This window comes from Chiloscyllium plagiosum, unplaced genomic scaffold (assembly GCF_037043375.1).
Source record: "Chiloscyllium plagiosum isolate Xiang-an unplaced genomic scaffold, Cpla_swu_hap1 HiC_scaffold_53X, whole genome shotgun sequence".
NCBI classification, from domain to species: domain Eukaryota; kingdom Metazoa; phylum Chordata; class Chondrichthyes; order Orectolobiformes; family Hemiscylliidae; genus Chiloscyllium; species Chiloscyllium plagiosum.
The window spans coordinates 26,186,302-26,206,217 of NW_028270191.1; the positions used below are offsets into that span (position 1 = coordinate 26,186,302).

General features: G+C 43.5%; 1 protein-coding gene across 1 annotated transcript in view; it reads right to left on the bottom strand.

Moving 5' to 3' along the window:
- nemp1 (nuclear envelope integral membrane protein 1) overlaps positions 1 to 17,147 on the bottom strand; it is a 50,007-nt gene extending 32,860 nt beyond the window's left edge. Inside the window, exons 1-2 of the mRNA XM_043681139.2 lie at positions 17,006 to 17,147; positions 326 to 447 (exon numbers count right to left, since the gene is read on the bottom strand). Coding sequence (XP_043537074.1) covers positions 326 to 447; positions 17,006 to 17,117 — 234 coding nt within the window. The 5' untranslated portion in view covers positions 17,118 to 17,147. The remainder of the gene's footprint in view (positions 1 to 325; positions 448 to 17,005) is intronic.
- Between the last annotated feature and the right edge of the window lie 2,769 nt (positions 17,148 to 19,916).

Below are 19,916 nucleotides of genomic sequence, written 5' to 3' on the forward strand. Positions count from 1 at the left end.
ACCTGGAACACATGAAATTTTCAGGAGAAACTTGATTTGGAGATGCCGGTGTTGGACTGGGGTGTACAAAGTTAAAAATCACACAACACCAGGTTATAGTCCAACAGGTTTAATTGGAAGCATTAGCTTTTGGAGCGACGCTCCTTCATCAGATGGTTCATCAGGAGAAACTTACAATCTAGTGTTACAACATAGTACACAACAGTTCCCCCCACCCCGCTCCACATCTTTCAAGATCTTCTTTAAAGCAAAGGTAATAGATATAGCACATTTTCTCACCTCCTACCAGTTTCAAAGGTTGCTCTGCAGCTTGTCTGGCTCTTACCTGAATCCGGGTCCAAATCTCTCTCCATCCAGGTAACACAGCATTCTTAAAGCAAAGGTTCTTCTGTGTACTGAAATGATGGACTTTGTCTTCTACAATGTAGACAACTTGCCCGCTTTCTCCTGTTAACAAATGTTCCAACAACAAAAACAGAAATTACCAAACACTAATTAGCTAAACATCCTGATTCCTGTTTCTGTAAAACATCCCTGCTGTTCTGGATGTTCAGATGCCTAAACTAATGCACTGGAACACCCATAGCAGCCTCCAAACTATTCTTAGAATCATAGAGATCCTACAGTGTGGAAGTAGGGCATTCAACCCATCGAGTCCACACTGACCCTTGAAGAACGTCCCACCCAGATCCACTCACTACCCCATCCCTGGAACCCTGCATTTCCCATTGTTAATCCACCTTGCCTGCACATCCCTGGACCCTACAGACAATTTAGCATGGCTAATCCACCTAAGCTACACATCTTTGGACTGTGGGAGCAAACTGAAGCACCTGGAGGAAACCCACACAGACATGGGGAAGAGCATACAAACTCCATACAGAGAGTTGCCGAAGGTGGAATCAAACCCAGGTCCCTCGCACAGAAGCAGCAATGCTAACCACTGAGGTCACCATGCCGCTCTTAACGAGATATTGGCAAGAGCAACAGCACAGATGCCATAGAAAGGGGTAGAAGTAATCGGAGGGAAAGGCCAGTACAATTCAAAGTGTTCCTCCTCATACCTTAATAACAAAGCATGTTATCACCTCAGTTGGCTGGACAGCTAGTTTGCGATGCAGAATGACACCAACAGTGTGGGTTTGATTCCCACTCTGACTGAGGTCATCATGAAGGGCCTACCTTCTTAAACTCACTCCTCATCTGAGGCTGGTGACCCTCAGGTTGAAACTACCAGTCACCTCCCCCTAAGGAGAGGGCAGTGCTAAAACCACTATAGATAGCAGCCGGTTGCCCAACTCAAGAATCAATGCTAGCACAGATAGGGTGATGAACAAACAAAGAAGGGTTCCAAGGATACAGACATTTCACACTGAACTGCAGTATCTTGTTTACATATGATCAGTGAAAGCTCCTTATCCTAGAGTCTAACATCGCCTTTGAAGTCTACCATGTTATCTGGAAAAAGTGATCAGAAAGAGAATGAAAGGTAACAAAATGTCCCAGGGCTTCTCTTCCAAAGTTATCGCAGCAGTTTGAATTCAAAGACATATATACTTTCTGGCTGAAGCCCACATCCTGGCTACACCAATGCTTTTCTGAACTAAAGTCCTGGAATGACCACTATTCACAATCTTCCCCCCACTGTGTGGAAATACGATTTTCCCATATAAGCAGTGGCATATTAACAAACAAGTCTCCTAAAAATTCCCAACAATGTATATGGTGCTTGCAATGCAATGTGTGTGTGTGTGGAGAGGCTTGGGGGAGAAAGGGAAGAATGGTCAGAGTCAACTTGATAAAAGTATAACGAAAAACAGGAAATTCTAAATAGCTGCTTTCATGATTGAAAGATCATAAACAGTGGTGCTCCCCAAGGGTCCATTCTCGGATAGCTTTTGTTTTATATACAAAATTTATTAGGATATTGAAATACAGGATAAAGTTTCACAGTTTGCAGATGATACCAAACTTGGAACTGTGGCAGGTACACAGAGACTCATTCACACACCTTTGAAGGTGGTAGAGCATAGGAATGTATTTCATAAAACATAAGATATTGGGCTTCATAAATAGAGGTATTAAATATAAAAGCAGGGAAGTTACACAGAAACCTTAGAAAGCATTGCCCAGGCTACAACAGGTGTTTTCCAACCAGTTCTAGTTCTAGTCACAACACTTTAGGAAGGATGTGTGGATCTCAGAGTCATAGAGATGTACAGCATGAAAGCACACCCTTCGGACCACCCGTCCATGCCGACCAGATATCCCAACCCAATCTAGTCCCACCTGCCAGCACCTGGCCCATATCCCTCCAAACCCTTCCTATTCATATACCCATGCAAATGCCTCTTAAATGTTGCAATTGTACCAGCCTCCACAACTCCCTCTGGCAACTCATTCCATACATTAACCACTCTCTGCGTGAAAAAGTTGCCCCTTAGGTCTCTTTTAGATCTTTCCCCTCTCACCCTAAAACTATGCCCTCTAGTTCTGGACTCCCGACCCCAGGGAAAAGACTTTGCCTATTTACCCTATCCATGCCCCTCATAATTTTGTAAACTTCTATAAGGTCACCCCTCAGCCTCCAACAATCCAGGGAAAACAGCCCCTGCCTGTTCAGCCTCTCCCTATAGCTCAAATCTTCCAACCCTGGCAACATCCTTCTAAATCTTTTCTGAAGCCTTTCAAGTTTTATAACATCTTTCCGATAGGAAGGAGACCAGAATTGCATGCAATATTCCAACAGTGGTCTAACCAATGTCCCGTACAGCCGCAACATGACCTCACTAGAGAAGGAGCGAGATTTGACCTTCTGTTGGGAAATAGGGCAAGTGACTTGAGGTTTCAGTGGGGGAGCACATTTGGGGCAAGTGATCATAAGTTTCAAAATAGTTTGGAAAAGAATAGAACTGATCAAAAAAATAAAGTTTAAATTGGAGTAAGGCTGATTTTGACAGTATTAGGCTGGAACTTGCAAAGGTTTGTGGGGGAGGCTATTCGCCCCCACAAAGGGACAGTTGGGAAGTGACCTTTTTAAAAATGAGATAACGAGAGTTCAGAGGCAGTACGCTTCTGTTAGTATGAAGGACAAGACTGGTAGGTGTAGGTGGGACGATACTATGGCTTTAAGTGGTATATTTTGTCTTTTTTAAAATATGAACAGAGTTGTGGCAGAGGTAATGAGCAGTCTGCTCAAAGCCAATAAAGTAAACAGCTTGTGAGGCCTTGCAACAAGCAGCCTAAATGAGGTTGGTCAAGCTCCCAAAGAACCGGGATGTCTAGTTTTAGGTTTCTGCAGTTGCTGGGGTCTTGAGGCTGGATGTGGAAACTCTTATTTCTCTCTGTTACAACTTAAAAACTGGGGTTCTCTTCCAGCTGCTAAAATTGCATGCGAGACGATCTATTTTACTGACTTTGCCAAGGGGGTGCTTTTGGGATGTTACTAAAATGGAACAATTAATGAGTGGTTTATCATTTTATTAAGTATTTTGATAGAGTTACAGTTAAGCCAATTTTTAAAAAAATTTATCTGTATTTTAACTGTAGTATATGAATTAAGTGTGTTTTGCTTCAAGCCTGACAACTTGACCAATCAAATTCCATCTGGAACAGAACGCCTGGCACTTGCCTTTAAGATAAGTTTGGGTCTAGGCTATCTCCGTGACATGTTTTGAGGGGGCTTGGTCTGGTCCATAACACAGGAATGCTGGATGACTTAGAGAAATTTAGGCTCTGGTCAAGAAAAAGGAGGCAGCATATATTAGTTTCAGACAGCTGGGATTGAGTGAATCCCTAGAGGGGACAAGGGCAGTAGAAAGGGAAAGCTGGAGGGCAAAAAGGGGACGTGAGATAGCTTTGGCAAATAGAGTTAAGGAGAATCCAATGAGATTCTATAAGTACATTAAGGGCAGATGAGTAAAAAGGCAGAGAATAGGGCCCCTTAAAGATCAATAAGGCCATCTATGTGTGTAACCATAAGAGGTGGGCTAGATACTAAATAAGTATTTCACGTCAGTATTTACTGTGGAGAAGGACATGGAAGCGAGGGTACTTGGGGAAATAAATAGTGATGTCTTGAAAACATTTCATATTACAGAAGAGGATGTACTGGAGGTCTTAAAACATATAAAGGTAGATAAATTCCTGGGACTTGATCAGGTGTTTCCCAGATGTTTGAGAGAAGCTGGGGAAGAGATTACTGTGCCCCTTGCTGAGGTATTTGTATCATCTACAGGCACAGGTGAGGTTCTAGAAACTGAAGGTGTAGCTAACATGGTGCCATTATTTAAGAAATTCTGTGAGGAAAATCCAGGGACTATAGACCGGTGAGCATGACATCAGTGAGAGGGAAGTTGTTGGAGAGGATTCTGACGGACAAGATTTAGTTGCATTTGAAAAGGCAAGTACTGATTAGGGATAGTCAACATGGTTGTGTGCGTGGGAAATCGTGTCTCTTTAATTTGACTGAGTTTTTGAAGTGACAAAGAAGATTGACAAAGGCAGAGTGGTAGACACATTGTCTATATGGATTTCAGCAAAGCATTTGACAAGGTTTCACATGGCAGACTGGTTAGTAAGGCTAGATCACATGGGATCTAGGGGTGAGATGTTAAGGGGTTAATTTGCTCTGCTGACCTGTAAGAAATTGGATGCCCCGCGGGTAGGGTGGTATGTCTCTCTGTCTTGCAGGAACAATGTGAAAAATTTACATTGCCATCTCCTATTATTTAGAGTAAACTTGCATTATTGTCCCCCATTCAGAATCAATAAGAACATTGCAGTTGCATCAAGTGTGTAAGAATCTCAAGAAAAAGAACTTAACATTTGGTGGTAGCGGTGGGACTCCAACATATACAGAGTTTCTAGGCGGACTGAATAAGCAATTGTCTGAGTGCCGGTTATGTGAGACGGATGGGCCCACGAGGTAAGATTTACTTTGATCTCTCTCCTTAACCTATCACTCAATTAACCCCTTGTCCCCTGGGACTCTGTAGTGACGGAATATCTGAGGTAATGTACACACTTGCACACTAATGAGTTTGCTTTCAGAACCATAAATTTCTGGAAAGGAATGTTAGAGTCTCCCTGGAATTTGGAGGTTTAAGTCCTCAGAATCATAAGTTCACTGGAACGGGAGATTCGAGTCCCCCTGGAATTCGGAGGTCAGAGTCCTCTAATAGTGAGGTTTGAGGCTCCGGAGCGTAGTGCATAAGATTAAAAAAAATTAACTACTGTGTCTGTCTCAACCACTCTGCCTTAGACCAGTTGTTAAGAGGGGAAATCCCCCACGCAAAAGTCAGGACCCTGAAGTGGGTGTGGAGACTTGAAGACACTGGACTAGCATAGTTAGGAAGTTGAGACTTTAAAAAGCATTCCTCTTACAGGTTTTAAATGCAACAGTCTTTTATTTGCATAAGTCTAGTTAGAACTCTTGATGAGCTTTGTTATTGTAGCTTAAACAATAAACTATTGATATCTGACAGTACATAGGAAATTCACATGGAAAAGGTGACATAATGGGTCAATCAAGACCCAGATTTGTTACTGAAATATTAAGTGACACCTCTTTGCTGGTTTAAGTTTTAGTTGTCTGTGTTCACTGTGTATGGTCAAAATTTGAGGATGCTTATAACACCAGTCAAATTTGCAAGGGTTGAAACTGTTGAAAATACTAAGGGAAAGCCATGCTAAAGACTTCCAGCATTTTTTAAAACCTAAGAAGAATGGTGACCTAATACAACAGCATTGTCTTTATTCAGGGAATAAGGAGTGAATTGGCAGAATATTTGTAATTACAGGGAACTGGTTTTATTTCACAGGGAATGTGGGGGTGAAACCCAAAATCTTTTTAAGTAACTGTTTTGCCTTATTTGTGTTAGATTAGATTAGATTAGCAACAGTGTGGAAACAGACCATTCGGCCCAACAAGTCCACACCGACCTTCTGAAGAGTAACCCAGCTAGCCCCATTTCCCTCTGACTAGCGCACCTAACACAATGGGCAATTTAGCATGGCCAATTCACCCAACCTGCATACCTTTGGATTGTGGGAGGAAACCAGAGCACCTGGAGGAAATGCACACAGACACAGCGAGAATGTGCAAACTCCACAGTCAACCGAGGCGGGAATCAAACCCGGGTCCCCAGAGCAGTAGACAGGGAGCAGATGAAGAATGCAAAGGGACTGGTGGTCTGAGGTGCATTTGTTTTAATGCAAGAAGTGTGGTAGGTAAGGCAGATGAACTTAGAGCTTGGATTAGTACCTGGCAGTATGATGTTATTGCTATTACTGGGATCTCAATTCAATGTACTTTGTGGGCTGTGTAATAGGGCAGATTTTGTTTTTACATTAATATTATACAACATTAGGTCCTTTTTAAAATTATCAAACATGCAACCTTAAAACAAATTGATTGAGGGCCTTGAGCCGCTGGTTTGTTTGAAATTCTACAATGCCTGTTTCAAAAAGACCATTGTGTCAGTGGTCATGCTTTAGCCAGATGAGAGTATTGTATTAAAATATCTTTGATGCTTTTTTAATGCAGAATATTCACAAAAAGAAGAGTCCATTTTAATTTTGATGTTTTGTTCAGATTTTAGAGAATATTAGAACTTGAGACTAGCTGTTTAATTTCTGTCAATTATTGCTAAGACTTCATTGGCCCTCTTCACATTGCAAATTCAAAGAATGCTGATCTCTATCAAAGTTGTAGAATTCCTGGTCTGTCACCACTGTAATTCCAATTTTTATTTGGGAAGTTAAATTTACAATGTCAGTTTATCAGCAACCACATTCTAATTAAAAACACTGATCATGAAAATTAGGATCATTTTTGTCATTAATGTCAGGCCTTTGCAATGTATCTGAAGCTAGATATAATATGTATATATGTAGCAGACATATATAAATATGTATATATATTTGCTTTAACAGAGAAATTATGGAGTTTTCATTTGGAGGACATATTTTGCATGTTTCCCATGAATATTTGAGATTTAAATCGGAGCTGAAACTGCCTCTTCAATGGCTAAAGCACAGGAAACATTTTGTTGTTTTCTTGCTATTCCAGACTTTTGAAATACCTTTCCTGACAGCTTTCACATTAGCCAATTATTAATTTGTCAAAGGAAAATAATTTTTGAATAACCTGAATGGGGTTCTCTGAGGGTTTGATTTTAGGACCACTGATTGCTGTTTATAAATGACCGAATTGTTTAGGCAGTACAATTTAGAAGTTTATGGATTGTATAAAACTTGATAATGACATCAATAGTGAAACATCGTCTCTAGAGTTTCTCCATTCACAGGTAAAGCATGCCTTCGGACGACCGCCCACCCCTCCACAACCTGATCCAATGGATTCAATCATCTCCCCAGTCACGAGCACAAGAAGTGAAGAAGCTAACAACAGTGAAGAGGAGGTCCAAACGCTTTTGGTCAGTGGCCTTCCTATGGAGATTAAACCACGTGAGCTTTACCTTCTCCTTCGATCATTTAAGTGAGATGAAGGCCCACTGATCAAGCTAACATCAAAACAGCCAGTTGACTTTGTTACATTTAACAGCAGAGCAGGAGTAGAAGCAGCAAAGAATGCTGCACTCACCTAGCCTGCTGCTGCACACTCAGATGCACTGGTATCCTCCACCTGAAGCATCTCCGCAAAGATGGAAGTCTCAACAGTTTTGTTAAGTATTTAACTGCCCTTATCCAAGAATTCAGATTTCTCCGTGGAGGGATGCACAAGGACAGACTGGATTTTGTTTTCAGGTTGGAGTTTATTGAAGGTGTTTTTGGATAACTGGCTCGTTTCCACTCTACTTGGAGGGGGTGGAGTGGCCACTAAGGACTGTGGATTTAAGAACTTTACTGGTAAACACTTTTTTCCCATGGAGGAGGATCCTGGGGATCCTATCTACTGCACGGACTAGTAATTTTTGTTGTTATAATTATTGTATGTTGTGTGTCAATAACTTGCTTAAAATACTGGCTGTAAGATTCGTATGAATAAGTTGGTAGCACCTTTTAGGTGGTTATCATGGAATGATAAAAGGAGGAAATGAAATGTTAAGGGGTTAATTTGCTCTGCTGAGCTGTAAGAAATTGAATGCTCTAGACGTAGGGTGGTATGTTTCTCTGTCTTACAGGTACAATGTGATCAAATTTACATTGCCATCTCCGACTATTCAGAGTAAATTTACATTCTCATCTCCTATTCAGAATCAATAAGAATACTGCAGTTGCATCAAGTGTGTAAGAATCTCAAAAAAAAGAACCTAATGGGGGAGCTAGCCAATTGGATACAAGATTGGTTTGAATGTAGGAGATAGAGAGTGGTGGTAGAGAGTTGCTTTTCGGAGTAGAGGCCTGTGACCAGTGGTGTGCTGCAAGGATTGGTTCTGGCTCCATTGCTTTTTGCCATTTATATAAATGATTTGGATGAGGATATAGGAGGTACGGTTCGTAAATTTGCAGATGACACCATAATAGGTGGTGTAGTGAAGAAGATTCTCTCAGAACACGAGACCTTGATCAGATGGGCCGAGTGGGAGATGGAGTTTAATTTAGAGAAAAGTGGTGTTGGATTTTGAGAAGGCAAACCTGGACAGGACTTATGCAGTTAATTGTAGGGCCGTGGGGAGTGTTGCCGAACAAAGATCTAGGGGTGCAGGTGCATAATTCCTTGAAAGTGGAGTTGCAGGTAGATAGGGTGATGAGGATGGTGTTTGGCATCCATATCTTCATTGGTCAAAACATTTGAGTATAGAAGTTAAGACATCATATTACGGCTGTACAGGACTTTGGTAAAGCCACTTTTAGAATACTGTGTACAATTCTAGTTGCCCTTCTGTCAAAAGGATATTGTTAAACTTGAGAAGGTGCAGAAAAGATTTACCAGCACGTTGCCAGGACTGGAGGGTTTAAGTTATAGGGAGAGGCTGAACAGGCTGGGGCTTTATTCCCTGCAGAGGAGATGTAGAGGTTTATAAAATCACAAGGGTGACGGATAGGGTGAATAGCTAATATATTTTTCTGAGGGTGTACGAGTTCAAAACTAGAGGGCATAGGTTTAAGGTGGGAGGGGAAAGATTTAAAAAGAACCTGAGGGGTAACTTTTTCAGGCAGAGGATGGTGCGTGTATAGAATGAGCTGCCAGAAGTGGTGGTGTTGATGGCGACAATTACAACATTTAAAAGGCATCGGGATGGGTATGGGAATAGGAAGGGTTGAGGGAGATATGGGCCAAATGCTGGCAAATGGGACTATGTCAGATTGGGATATCTGGTTGGCCCAGACAAATTGGACCGAAGGATCTGTTTCCGTGCTATATAACGCTATATTCACTTTGTTCTAACAGAAAGGACTAGAATCAAGAAAGACTGCTGCTGCAAAAATGGACGACTGTTTTAATCAATAACAACAATGCAGCAGAACGTTTGAGGACAAGAAGTCATAAGTGTGCTCACACAGGACATAGGAAACGTGGATCAAATATTGCTCATAATGTGATTCAGTGACAATGGAGGAACAGTGCTATCGTTCCAACTTGGGTTGGTGGGGCATGTGCAGGGGTGGTGTTCCTGCATGCCTGCCACTCTCGTGCTTCTAGGGATGGAGAATGCAGGTTTGAAAGGTGCTTCCAAAAGGAGCCTCAGTGAGTTGCTGCAGGACACCTTTAAATGATACATGCTGCTGCCACTTTGTGCAGCAGCGAAGGGGAGTGAATATAGAAGGTGGTAGATGGGGTGCCAATTAATTTGTTCCATGTTGAACTTGGAGTGCTGTTGCAGCAGCATTCATCCAGGCAAGTTGAGAATATTCCATTACATGTGGCATGTGTCTCACAGGCTTGAGTTAGGAGACAAACTACCAGCTGCAGAATTCCAGCCCCTGATCTGATCTCATCGCAACAGTATTTATAGGTCTGGTCCAGTTCAGTTTCTAGTTAATAGTCATCCACAGAATGTTGACAGTGCAGCATTTATCAACAGTAATGCCATGAAATGTCAAAACAAGATGGTTAGATTCTCTGTTGCTGGAGCTGCTCATTGTTTGGCACTTAATTTTTTTTTGCCTGGACAATTTTCGGATCTTGCTGCCTATGAACACAACTACTTCAGTATCTGAAGAGTTACTCATTGTGCTAAAATTGTAAACAAAAGCAAATATCACTACTTCTGACCGCATGATTGGGGGGGGGGGGGGGGGGGGATGTAGCTGAAGATGGTGGGGCTTAGGATACTACCTAAAGGAACTTCTACAGCAACATCATGGAAATGAGATGATTGACCTCCAATACCACTGGGTATGACTCCAAACTGTGGAATTTAACCCCTTATGACTCCAGTTTGCTAGGGCACCTTGATACCATACAAAGTCAAATGCTGCCTTGATGTCAAGAGGTGTACAAGATTGACAAGTTTAGATAAAGACAAAAACCTGAAAGCTTGACGTCACTTCCACTGAAGTTCAGCTCTTTTGCCCACATTTGGACTAAGGCTACAATAAGGTCAGGAGCCAAGTTGCTCTGACAGAACCCAAACTGAGTATATAAATGCAAAATACTGCAGATGCTGCAAATAAAAGTAAGAAGTGCTAAGAAACTGCAACAGGTTTGGCATCAGTAGAGACAAAAATAGCACCTCATTCTCCAAATAGGCACTTTACAGTCTTCATGGAGTTCAACACTTAAGATCATGAATCATCTTACATAAAATAAAGTTAAGCAGTAACCTTGACTCTACTATTAACACCAACTTTGGACTAATACTTTGTTTCTTCACTGTGAACATGACCACTCTTTTGCCTTTTGTTCCAGGACATCTTTGGTACTTAAATCTCCCTTACTCTCTAACCTCGCGCCTCTCTTGTTTTACCTGACCCCACCTTGCTTTTAAGAAATAGCATAAAACCTATCATATTTCCACCTCTTTTCAGATCTGGACAAGAGACATATAGGACTCAAAACATTAACTCAGTTTCTCTCCACAAATGCTTGCAGACCTACTGAGTTTCTCCAACATTTATCAGCATTTCTGTCCTACACCTCCCCACTACAGTATGACAGGCCCACAAAGAGCACCAGAGCAAGGGCCAGGATTCCATGAAGCTATCAGTTGCAGGCTCCTTAATTTGGGAAATTATCAAATCTAATCGACCTTTCTCAAAGGTAAACCCTGATAACATGAGAAAGCTTAAACCTTAGTCAGAGATATAGATCAGGGCATAAAATGTACTCTGGGTGGGGGATTTCAATGTCCACCACCAAGAGTGGATAGCAGTAGTACTACGACTGATTGAGCTGGTTGGGTCCTAAAGGATATAGCTGCTCGACTGGGTCTGCAGCAGATGAAGGAAACAACAAGAGGGAAAAACATACTTAACCTCACCCATCTGCCAGGTGCAGATGCATCTGTCCGTGATAGTGTCAATAAGAGCAATCATCGCACAGTCCTTATGGAGACGAAGTCCCATCTTCATGTTGAGAATAACCACCATCATGTTGTGTGGCACTATCACCATGCTAAATGGGACAGACTTCGAACAGCTCAAGACTGGGCATCCATGAGGTGCTGTGGACCATTGACAGCAGCATAATTGTATTCCAGCACAATCTGTAACTTCATGGGCCGGCATATCGACGATGCCCTCCACCGCATCTCTTCCACTTCCCGCTCCTCCGCCCTTGAGCCCCACCCCTCCAACCGCCACCAGGTCAGAACCCCACTGGTCCTCACCTACCACCCCACCAACCTCCATGTACAGCGTATCATCCGCGTCTTTTCCGCCACCTCCAAACGGACCCCACCACCAGGGATATATTTCCCTCCCCTCCCCTATCAACATTCCGAAAAGACCACTCCCTCTGTGACTCCCTCGTCAGGTCCACACTCCCCACCAACCCAACCTCCACTCCCGGCACCTTCCCCTGCAACCACAAGAAATGCAAAACTTGAGCCCACACCTCCCCCCTTACTTCCCTCCAAGGGCCCAAGGGATACTTCCATATCCACCACAAAATCACCTGCACCTCCACACACATCATCTATTGCATCCGCTGCACCCGATGTGGCCTCCTCTATATTGGGGAGACAGGCCGCCTACTTGCGGAATGTTTCAGAGAACACCTCTGGGACACCCAGACTAACCAACCCAACCACCCCGTGGCTTAACACTTCAACTCCCCCTCCCACTCCACCAAGGACATGCAGGTCCTTGGACTCCTCCCTCGCCAGACCATAGCAACACGACGGTTGGAGGAAGAGCGCCTCATCTTCTGCCTGGGAACCCTCCAACCACAAGGGATGAACTCAGATTTCTCCAGTTTCCTCATTTCCCCTCCCCCCACCTTGTCTCAGTCAAATCCCTCGAACTCAGCACCGCCTTCCTAACCTGCAATCTTCTTCCTGACCTCTCCGCCCCCACCCCACTCCGGCCTATCACCCTCACTTTGACCTCCCTCCACCTATCGCATTTCCAAAGCCCCTCCTCCAAGTCCCTCCTCCTACCTTTTATCTTAGCCTGCTGGACACACTTTCCTCATTCCTAAAGAAGGGCTTATGCCCGAAACGTCGATTCTCCTGTTCCTTGGATGCTGCCTGACCTGCTGCGCTTTTCCAGCAACACATTTTCGGCATATCACCCACTCAACTATTACCATCAAGTCAGGGGATCAACCCTGGTAAAATGGAGAGTGCAGGAGAGCATGCCTGGAAAAGCACCAGACACACCTGAAAATGAGGTGTCAACCTGGTAAAGCCACCAAACAGGACTGCTTGCATGCCAAACAGCATCAGCAGCAAATGATAGACAGTGCTAAGCAACTCCCACAACAATCAGATCCGAGCCAAGCTCTGCAGTCCTGCCACATCCTGTCCTGGATGGTGGGGGACAATTAAACAACTCACAGGAGGAGGAGGCGCCACAAATACCCCCATTCTCAATGATGGAAGAGCCCAGCACATCAGTGTAAAAGATAAGGCTGAAGCTTTCACACCAATCTTCAGCCAGAATTGATCCATCTCGGCCTCTTCCAGTGGTCCCCAGCATTACACATACCAGTCTTCCGCCAATTTGATTTACTCCATGTGATATCAAGAAACGGTTGGAGGCACTGGACACTGCAAAGTCTATGAGCCCTGATAACATTCCAACAATAGTACTGAAGACTTGTGCTCCAGAACTTGCTGCTCCCCTAGCCAAGCTCTTCCAGTACAGTTACAACACTGGCATCTACCCAACAATGTGGAAAATTGCCCAGGTATGTCCTGTACATAAATAGCAGGACAAATCCAACCCAGCTAATTACTGCCCCATCAGCCTACTGTTGATCATCAGTAAAGTGATGGAAGGTGTCAACAAGTGTTATCAAGCAGCACCTGCTCAACAATAACCTGTTCAGTTACGCCCAGTTTGGGTTCTGCCAGGGCCACTCAGCTCCTGACCTTATTACAGCCTTGGTTCAAATATTGCAAAAGAGCTGAATTCCAGAGGGGAGGCGAGAGTGACAACCCTTAACATCAAGGCTGTATTCAATAGTGTGGCATCAAGAAGCCCTAGCAAAACTGGAATCAATGGCTATCTCCAACTCTCCACTGGTTGAAGTCATACCTGATACATGGGAAGAGGTTCAGGGTTGTTGGAGGTAAATCATCTCTGCAGATGTTCTTCAGGGTAGCGTCCTGCCCCAACCATCTTCAGTTCTTCATCAATGGCCTTCCCCTCAGATGTCAGAAGTCTCCAGGTCAGAAGTGGGGATGTTCACCGATGATTGCATAATTTTCAGCACTATTCACGACTCTTCAGACACTGAGGCAGTTTGTGTCCAAATGCAACAAGATCTGGACAATATCCAGGCTTGGGCTGACAAGTGGCAACTAACATTCATGCCACAACAAATACCAGGCTGTGGCCAACACCAACAAGAGACAATCTAACCACCACCCATTGACATTCAACGGTGTTACCACTGAATCCCCCACTGTCAACATCGTGGGAATTACCATTGATCAGAAACTCAACTGAACTCACCACAAACACAGTGGCTACAACAGCAGATCAGAGACTAGGAATACTGCGGCAAGTAACTCACTTCCTGACCCCCTAACGCCTGTCCATCATCGCAAGACATCAGTCAGGAGTGTGATGGAACACTCCCCACTTGCCTGGATAGGTGCAGCTCCAACAACGATCAAGATGCTTGACACCATCCAGGTCAAAGCAGCCCGTTTGATAGGCACCACATCCACTCCCTCCACCACCGACACTCAGTTGCAAACTGTACTATCTGTAAGATGCACTGCAGAAATTAACCAAAGATCCTCAGATAGCATCTTCCAAACCCAGGACCACTTCCATCTGGAAGGATAAGGGCAGCAGATATATGAGAACACTACCACCTTCAAGTTCTCCTCCAAGCCACTCACCATCCTGACTTGGAAATATATCGCCATTTCTTCACTGTCACTGGGTCAAAACCCTGGAATTCCCTCCCCAATGGCATTGTGGGTCAACTCATAGCAGGTGGACTGCAGCTCATCACCACCTTTTCAAGGGCAACTGAGGATGGGCAGTAAATGCTGGTTAGCCAGTGGCACCCACCTCCCTCAAAAAATGAAAAACAAAATAAAATAAAACAGCTTGGAAGTTCATTAAAATGATTAATATGATAAAAGTTTATCTTGAAGTACACAAAATATTCTGTTATTTTCATGAAATCTATGACAACTAGAAACAAATGGCAAGTTTGAATTCCACTGAAGTTACCAAAGATGAATTCTGAATATCCAAATGATTGGTAAGCATCTTACAACTTACAGAATCTTACTCTGAAAACTTGTCTCAGCAATGCTTGAAGGAATTTCTGTCAAATGGAGTTATCTACATTGAAAAAGTAGCCAGACATTTTGCCATAGCAACCTTCTATAAACAACAACAGGATAAGTGACCAATGCATCTGGCAGTGTCGGTCAAGGGAGGAATGCTGGTCATGCAACTGGAAGAACACCATAGATAATTCCTGAAGCACCAGGCAGGCAGGTGTAGCCTCAACTTAACACTGTATCAGAAGAATAATACATCCGACAATGCAGCTATCAACTGTTTAAGAAGGGTGGTAAGAACAAGGCAGGGAACTATAGACCAGTGAGCCTGACATCAGTAGTAGGCAAGTTGTTGGAGGGAATCCTGAGGGACAGGATGTACATGTATTTGGAAAGGCAAGGACTGTTTAGGGATATTCAACATGGCTTTGTGCATGGGAAATCATGTCTCACAAACTTGATTGAGTTTTTTGAAGGAGTAACAAAGAGGATTGATGAGGGCAGAGCAGTAGATGTGATCTATATGGACTTCAATAAGGCATTCGACAAGGTTCCCCATGGGAGACTGGTGAACAAGGTTAGATCTCACGGAATGCAGGAAGAACTAGCCATTTGGATACAGAACTGGCTCAAAGGTAGAAGACAGAGGGTGGTGGTGGAGGGTTGTTTTTCAGACTGGAGGCCTGTGACCAGTGAAGTGCGACAAGGATCAGTGCTGGGTCCTCTACTTTTCATCATTTATATAAATGATTTGGATGCGAGCATAAGAGGTATAGTTAGCAGGTTTGCTGATGACACCAAAATTGGAGGTGGAGTGGACAACGAAGAAGGTTACCTCAGATTACACCAGGATCTTGACCAGATGGGCCAATGGGCTGAGAAGTGGCAGATGGTGTTTAATTCAGATAAATGAGATGCTGCATTTTGGGAAAGCAAATCTTAGCAGGACTTATACACTTAATGGTAAGGTCCCAGGGAGTGTTGCTGAACAAAGAGACCTTGGAGTGTACATTCATAGCTCCTTGAAAGTAGAGTCGCAGGTAGATAGGATAGTGAAGGCGGTGTTTGGTATGCTTTCCTTTATTGGTCAGAATATTGAGTACAGGAGTTGGGAGGTCATGTTGTGGCTGTACAGGATGTTGGTTAGGCCACTGTTGGAATATTGTGTGCATTTCTGGTCTCCTTCCTATCGGAAAGATGTTGTGAAACTTGAAAGGCTTCAGAAAAGATTTAGAAGGATGTTGCCAGGGTTGGAAGATTTGAGCTATAGAAAGAAGCTGAACAGGCTGGGCCTGTTTTCCCTGGAGCGTCGGAGGCTGAGGGGGTGACCTTATAGAGGTTTATAAAATTACGAGGGGCATGAATAGGATAAATAGACAAAGTCTCAGCCCTGGGGTGAGGGAGTCCAGAACTAGAGGACATTGGTTTAGGGTGAGAGGGGAAAGATATAAAAGAGACCTAAGGGACAACTTTTTCATGCAGAGGGTGGTATGTGTATGGAATGAGCTGCCAGAGGAAGTGGTGGAGGCTGGTACAATTGCAACATTTAAGAGGCATTTGGATGAGTATATGAAAAGGAAGGGTTTGGAGGGATATGGGCCTGGTGCTGGCAGGTGGGACTAGATTGGGTTGGGATATCTGGTCGGCATGGACAGGTTGGACCGAAGGGTCTGTTTCCATGCTGTACATCTCTATGACTCTAATTAGCACTATGCCAAAATACCAGCTTGAAGAACATCCTCAAATCCACAAATAGGGCTTAAATTAATACGGGTAAATATATAATTTAAATTAAATGGGTATATATCAGATTCTGAGTCACATGCAAGATTTCAGGTTTAGTTCCTGACCTGTGCAGTCCAGCCACATCAGCCAGGATGACAATAAATCTGATCACCATTCATTGGGGGGGGGGGGCGTTTCTTAAAAGGGTGAGTGGTCGATGCCAAGATCTCTCCCAAGAATAACGAAAGAACTTGTCAAACACGCGGCGTGCAACATCCTTAAACTGCACCCAGACCCTGACAACATCTGGAGCAAAGGGAAAGAACTGGCAGTACACACGAGGCCCCGACACAGAATGTGCCACTCTCCGCAGTCCCGGTGCCAGCTTGTCTCTGGGTCACTAGTCTCTCCTCGGAACCAAACCTTCACCCTCGTTCCAGAAAATTCATTTTCCGTACCTGTCGCCGCCACCCAAACCCTCATGGTTAAAAAGAAACAAGCCGCTAAAGTAAGCGATGCGCGCCGACCGTTCAACAGAGAAATTCCGAAAAAATTCATCCATCCCGCCATCCGCAACTCAGGCCTCAACAACCAGCAAAAGGATCGTTTCTGAATGAAAAGCACATTCACCAATCAGCAAACCTGATCTCTGAACATCCCAGCGGCCCGCTGCCGTATCAGCCAATAGAGGCGAAGTCAAGGCGGGACTTCCTGTGGTGAATGTAGCGTTCTGAAGTCAGCTTGACTGTCCTGCTGAGAGGGGAGTGATTTGACAGCAACAACTGTCAGAAGTTTTAAAGATATAATGAAAAGTATCACTTTTATTACTTTATCATTTCTCTTCTGAAGAAACTAAAATTAGCTAACTTGTGGACGGTGGATAAATCCCCAGGACCTGATCAGGTGTACCTGAGAACTCTGTGGGAAGCTAGAGAAGTGATTGCTGGGCCTCTTGCTGAGATATTTGTATCATCGATAGTCACAGGTGAGGTGTCGGAAGACTGGAGGTTGGCTAACGTGGTGCCACTGTTTAAGAAGGGCGGTAAAGACAAGCCAGGGAACTATAGACCGGTGAGCCCGACGTCGGTGGTGGGCAAGTTGTTTGAGGGAATCCTGAGGGACAGGATGTACATGTATTTGGAAAGGCAAGGACTGATTTGGAATAGTCAACGTGGCTTTGTGTGTGGGAAATCATGTCTCACAAACTTGATTGAGTTTTTTGAAGAAGTAACAAAGAGGATTGATGAGGGCAGAGCGGTAGATGTGATCTATATGGACTTCAGTAAGGCGTTCAACATGGTTCCTCATGGGAGACTGGTTAGCAAGGTTAGATCTCATGGAGTACAGGGAGAACTAGCCATTTGGATACAGAACTGGCTCAAAGTTAGAAGACAAGGGGTGCTGGTAAAGAGTTGTTTTTCAGATTGGAGGCCTGTGACCTGTGGAGTGCCACAAGGATTGGTGCTGGGTCCACTACTTTTCGTCATTTATATAAATGATTTAGATAAGAACATAGGAAGTATAGTTAGTAAGTTTGCAAATGACACCAAAATTGGAGGTGTAGTGGACAGTGAAGAAGTTTACGTCAGATTACAATGGGATCTTGATCAGATGGGCCAATGGGCTGAGAAGTGGCAGATGGAGTTTAATTTAGATAAATGTGAGGTGCTGCATTTTGGAAAAACAAAAAAGAGCAGGACTTATATACTTAATGATAAGGTCCTGGGGAATGCTACTGAGCAAAGAGACCTTAGAGTGCAGGTTGGAAATATTGTTGTTGATAGATGGGATAGTGAAGAAGGCTATGCTTTCCTTTATTGGTCAGAGTATTGGTTATAGGAGTTGGGAGGTCATGTTGCGGCTGTACAGGACATTGGTTAGGCTACTTTTGGAATATTGCATGCAGTTCTGATCACTTTGTATTGGAAGGATGTTATGAAACTTGAAAGAGTTCAGAAAAGATTTACAAGGATGTTGCCAACGTTGGAGGCTGACGGGTGACCTTATAAATGTTTATAAAATCATGAGGGGCTTGGATAGGATAAACAGACAAGGTCTTTTCCCTGCGGTGGGGGAGTCCAGAACTAGAGGGCATAGGTTTAGGGTGAGAGGGGAAAAACTGTAAAGGGACCTAAGGGGCAACTTTTTCATGCAAAGGAATGAGCTGCCAGAGGAAGTGGTGGAGGCTGGTACAGTTACAGCATTTAAAAGTCATCTGGATGGGTATATGAATAGGAAGTGTTTAGAGGGATATGGTCCAAGTGCTGGCAAATGGGACTAGATTAAGTTGGGATATCAGGTCGGCGTGGACAAGTTAGACCGAAGGGTCTGTTTCTGTGCTGTACATCCCTGTGACTCTATGTGGCAGGATCATACGACACCAGTCTAACCCAAGATTGGGATACAGATAGACTCTAACCTGACACCTTTAATACATTGTCTGAGTTGAGATGTAACTTTTTTTTATAAAACCTTAAGTTATTTCGAGAATGTGATTTAAAAGAAGTTCTGCGATTTACATATTAATGAACCGAAACCTGCAACCCGTTCTGAAAGATGAAAGACTTAACAGCAATTTAGGTTTGTTCAATATATTGTTTTAATTGCATGACACTGGGATGGTTTGCTATAAATTCTGTGTCTTAGATCCTGCCCCACTAGTTACCTGATGAAAGAGCAGTGCTCTGAAAGCTAGTACTTCCAAATAAACCTGTTGGACTATAACTTGGTGTTGTGTGATTTTTAACTTAATTATGAATGGTGATAATGAGGTAAAGAGTGAAAGGTTGGTCATAAAAGCAATAATAGGACAGTATGTTTCAAAGTAGACACTAAATTCTGCATATAGAGTAGCAAAAATATGGTATCCTCTGTCACAAAATATTGTTCATAGAATCCCACTGTATGGAAGCAGGCCTTTGGATCCATCAAATCTATACTGACCCTCTGAAGAGCATTCCACCCAGATCGACCCAATCCTGTAACCCTACAATTACCATGGCTAATCCACCTAGCCTACACATCCCTGGACACTATGGGTAATTTAAAATGGCTAATCCACCTAACCAGCACATCTTTGGACTGTGGGAGGAAACCAGAGCACCTGAAGGAACACAACACAGACATAGGAAGAATATGCAAACTCCACACAGTCAGCAGTGCTAACCACTGAGCCACCGTGTGGCCCCCAAAAATAGCAACAGAATCCTGTTTTTATTTAGAGGTAGAGAATGCAAACATAACAAGGCCATGCCGAACTTGTACAAAGCGTTAGGCTGCAGTTGGAATATTGTGTATAGTTATGGGTATCACATGTTGAAACAGAGACCCTAAATCCTTTTTCAAAAACAACTAAATAGCTGCTTAGAA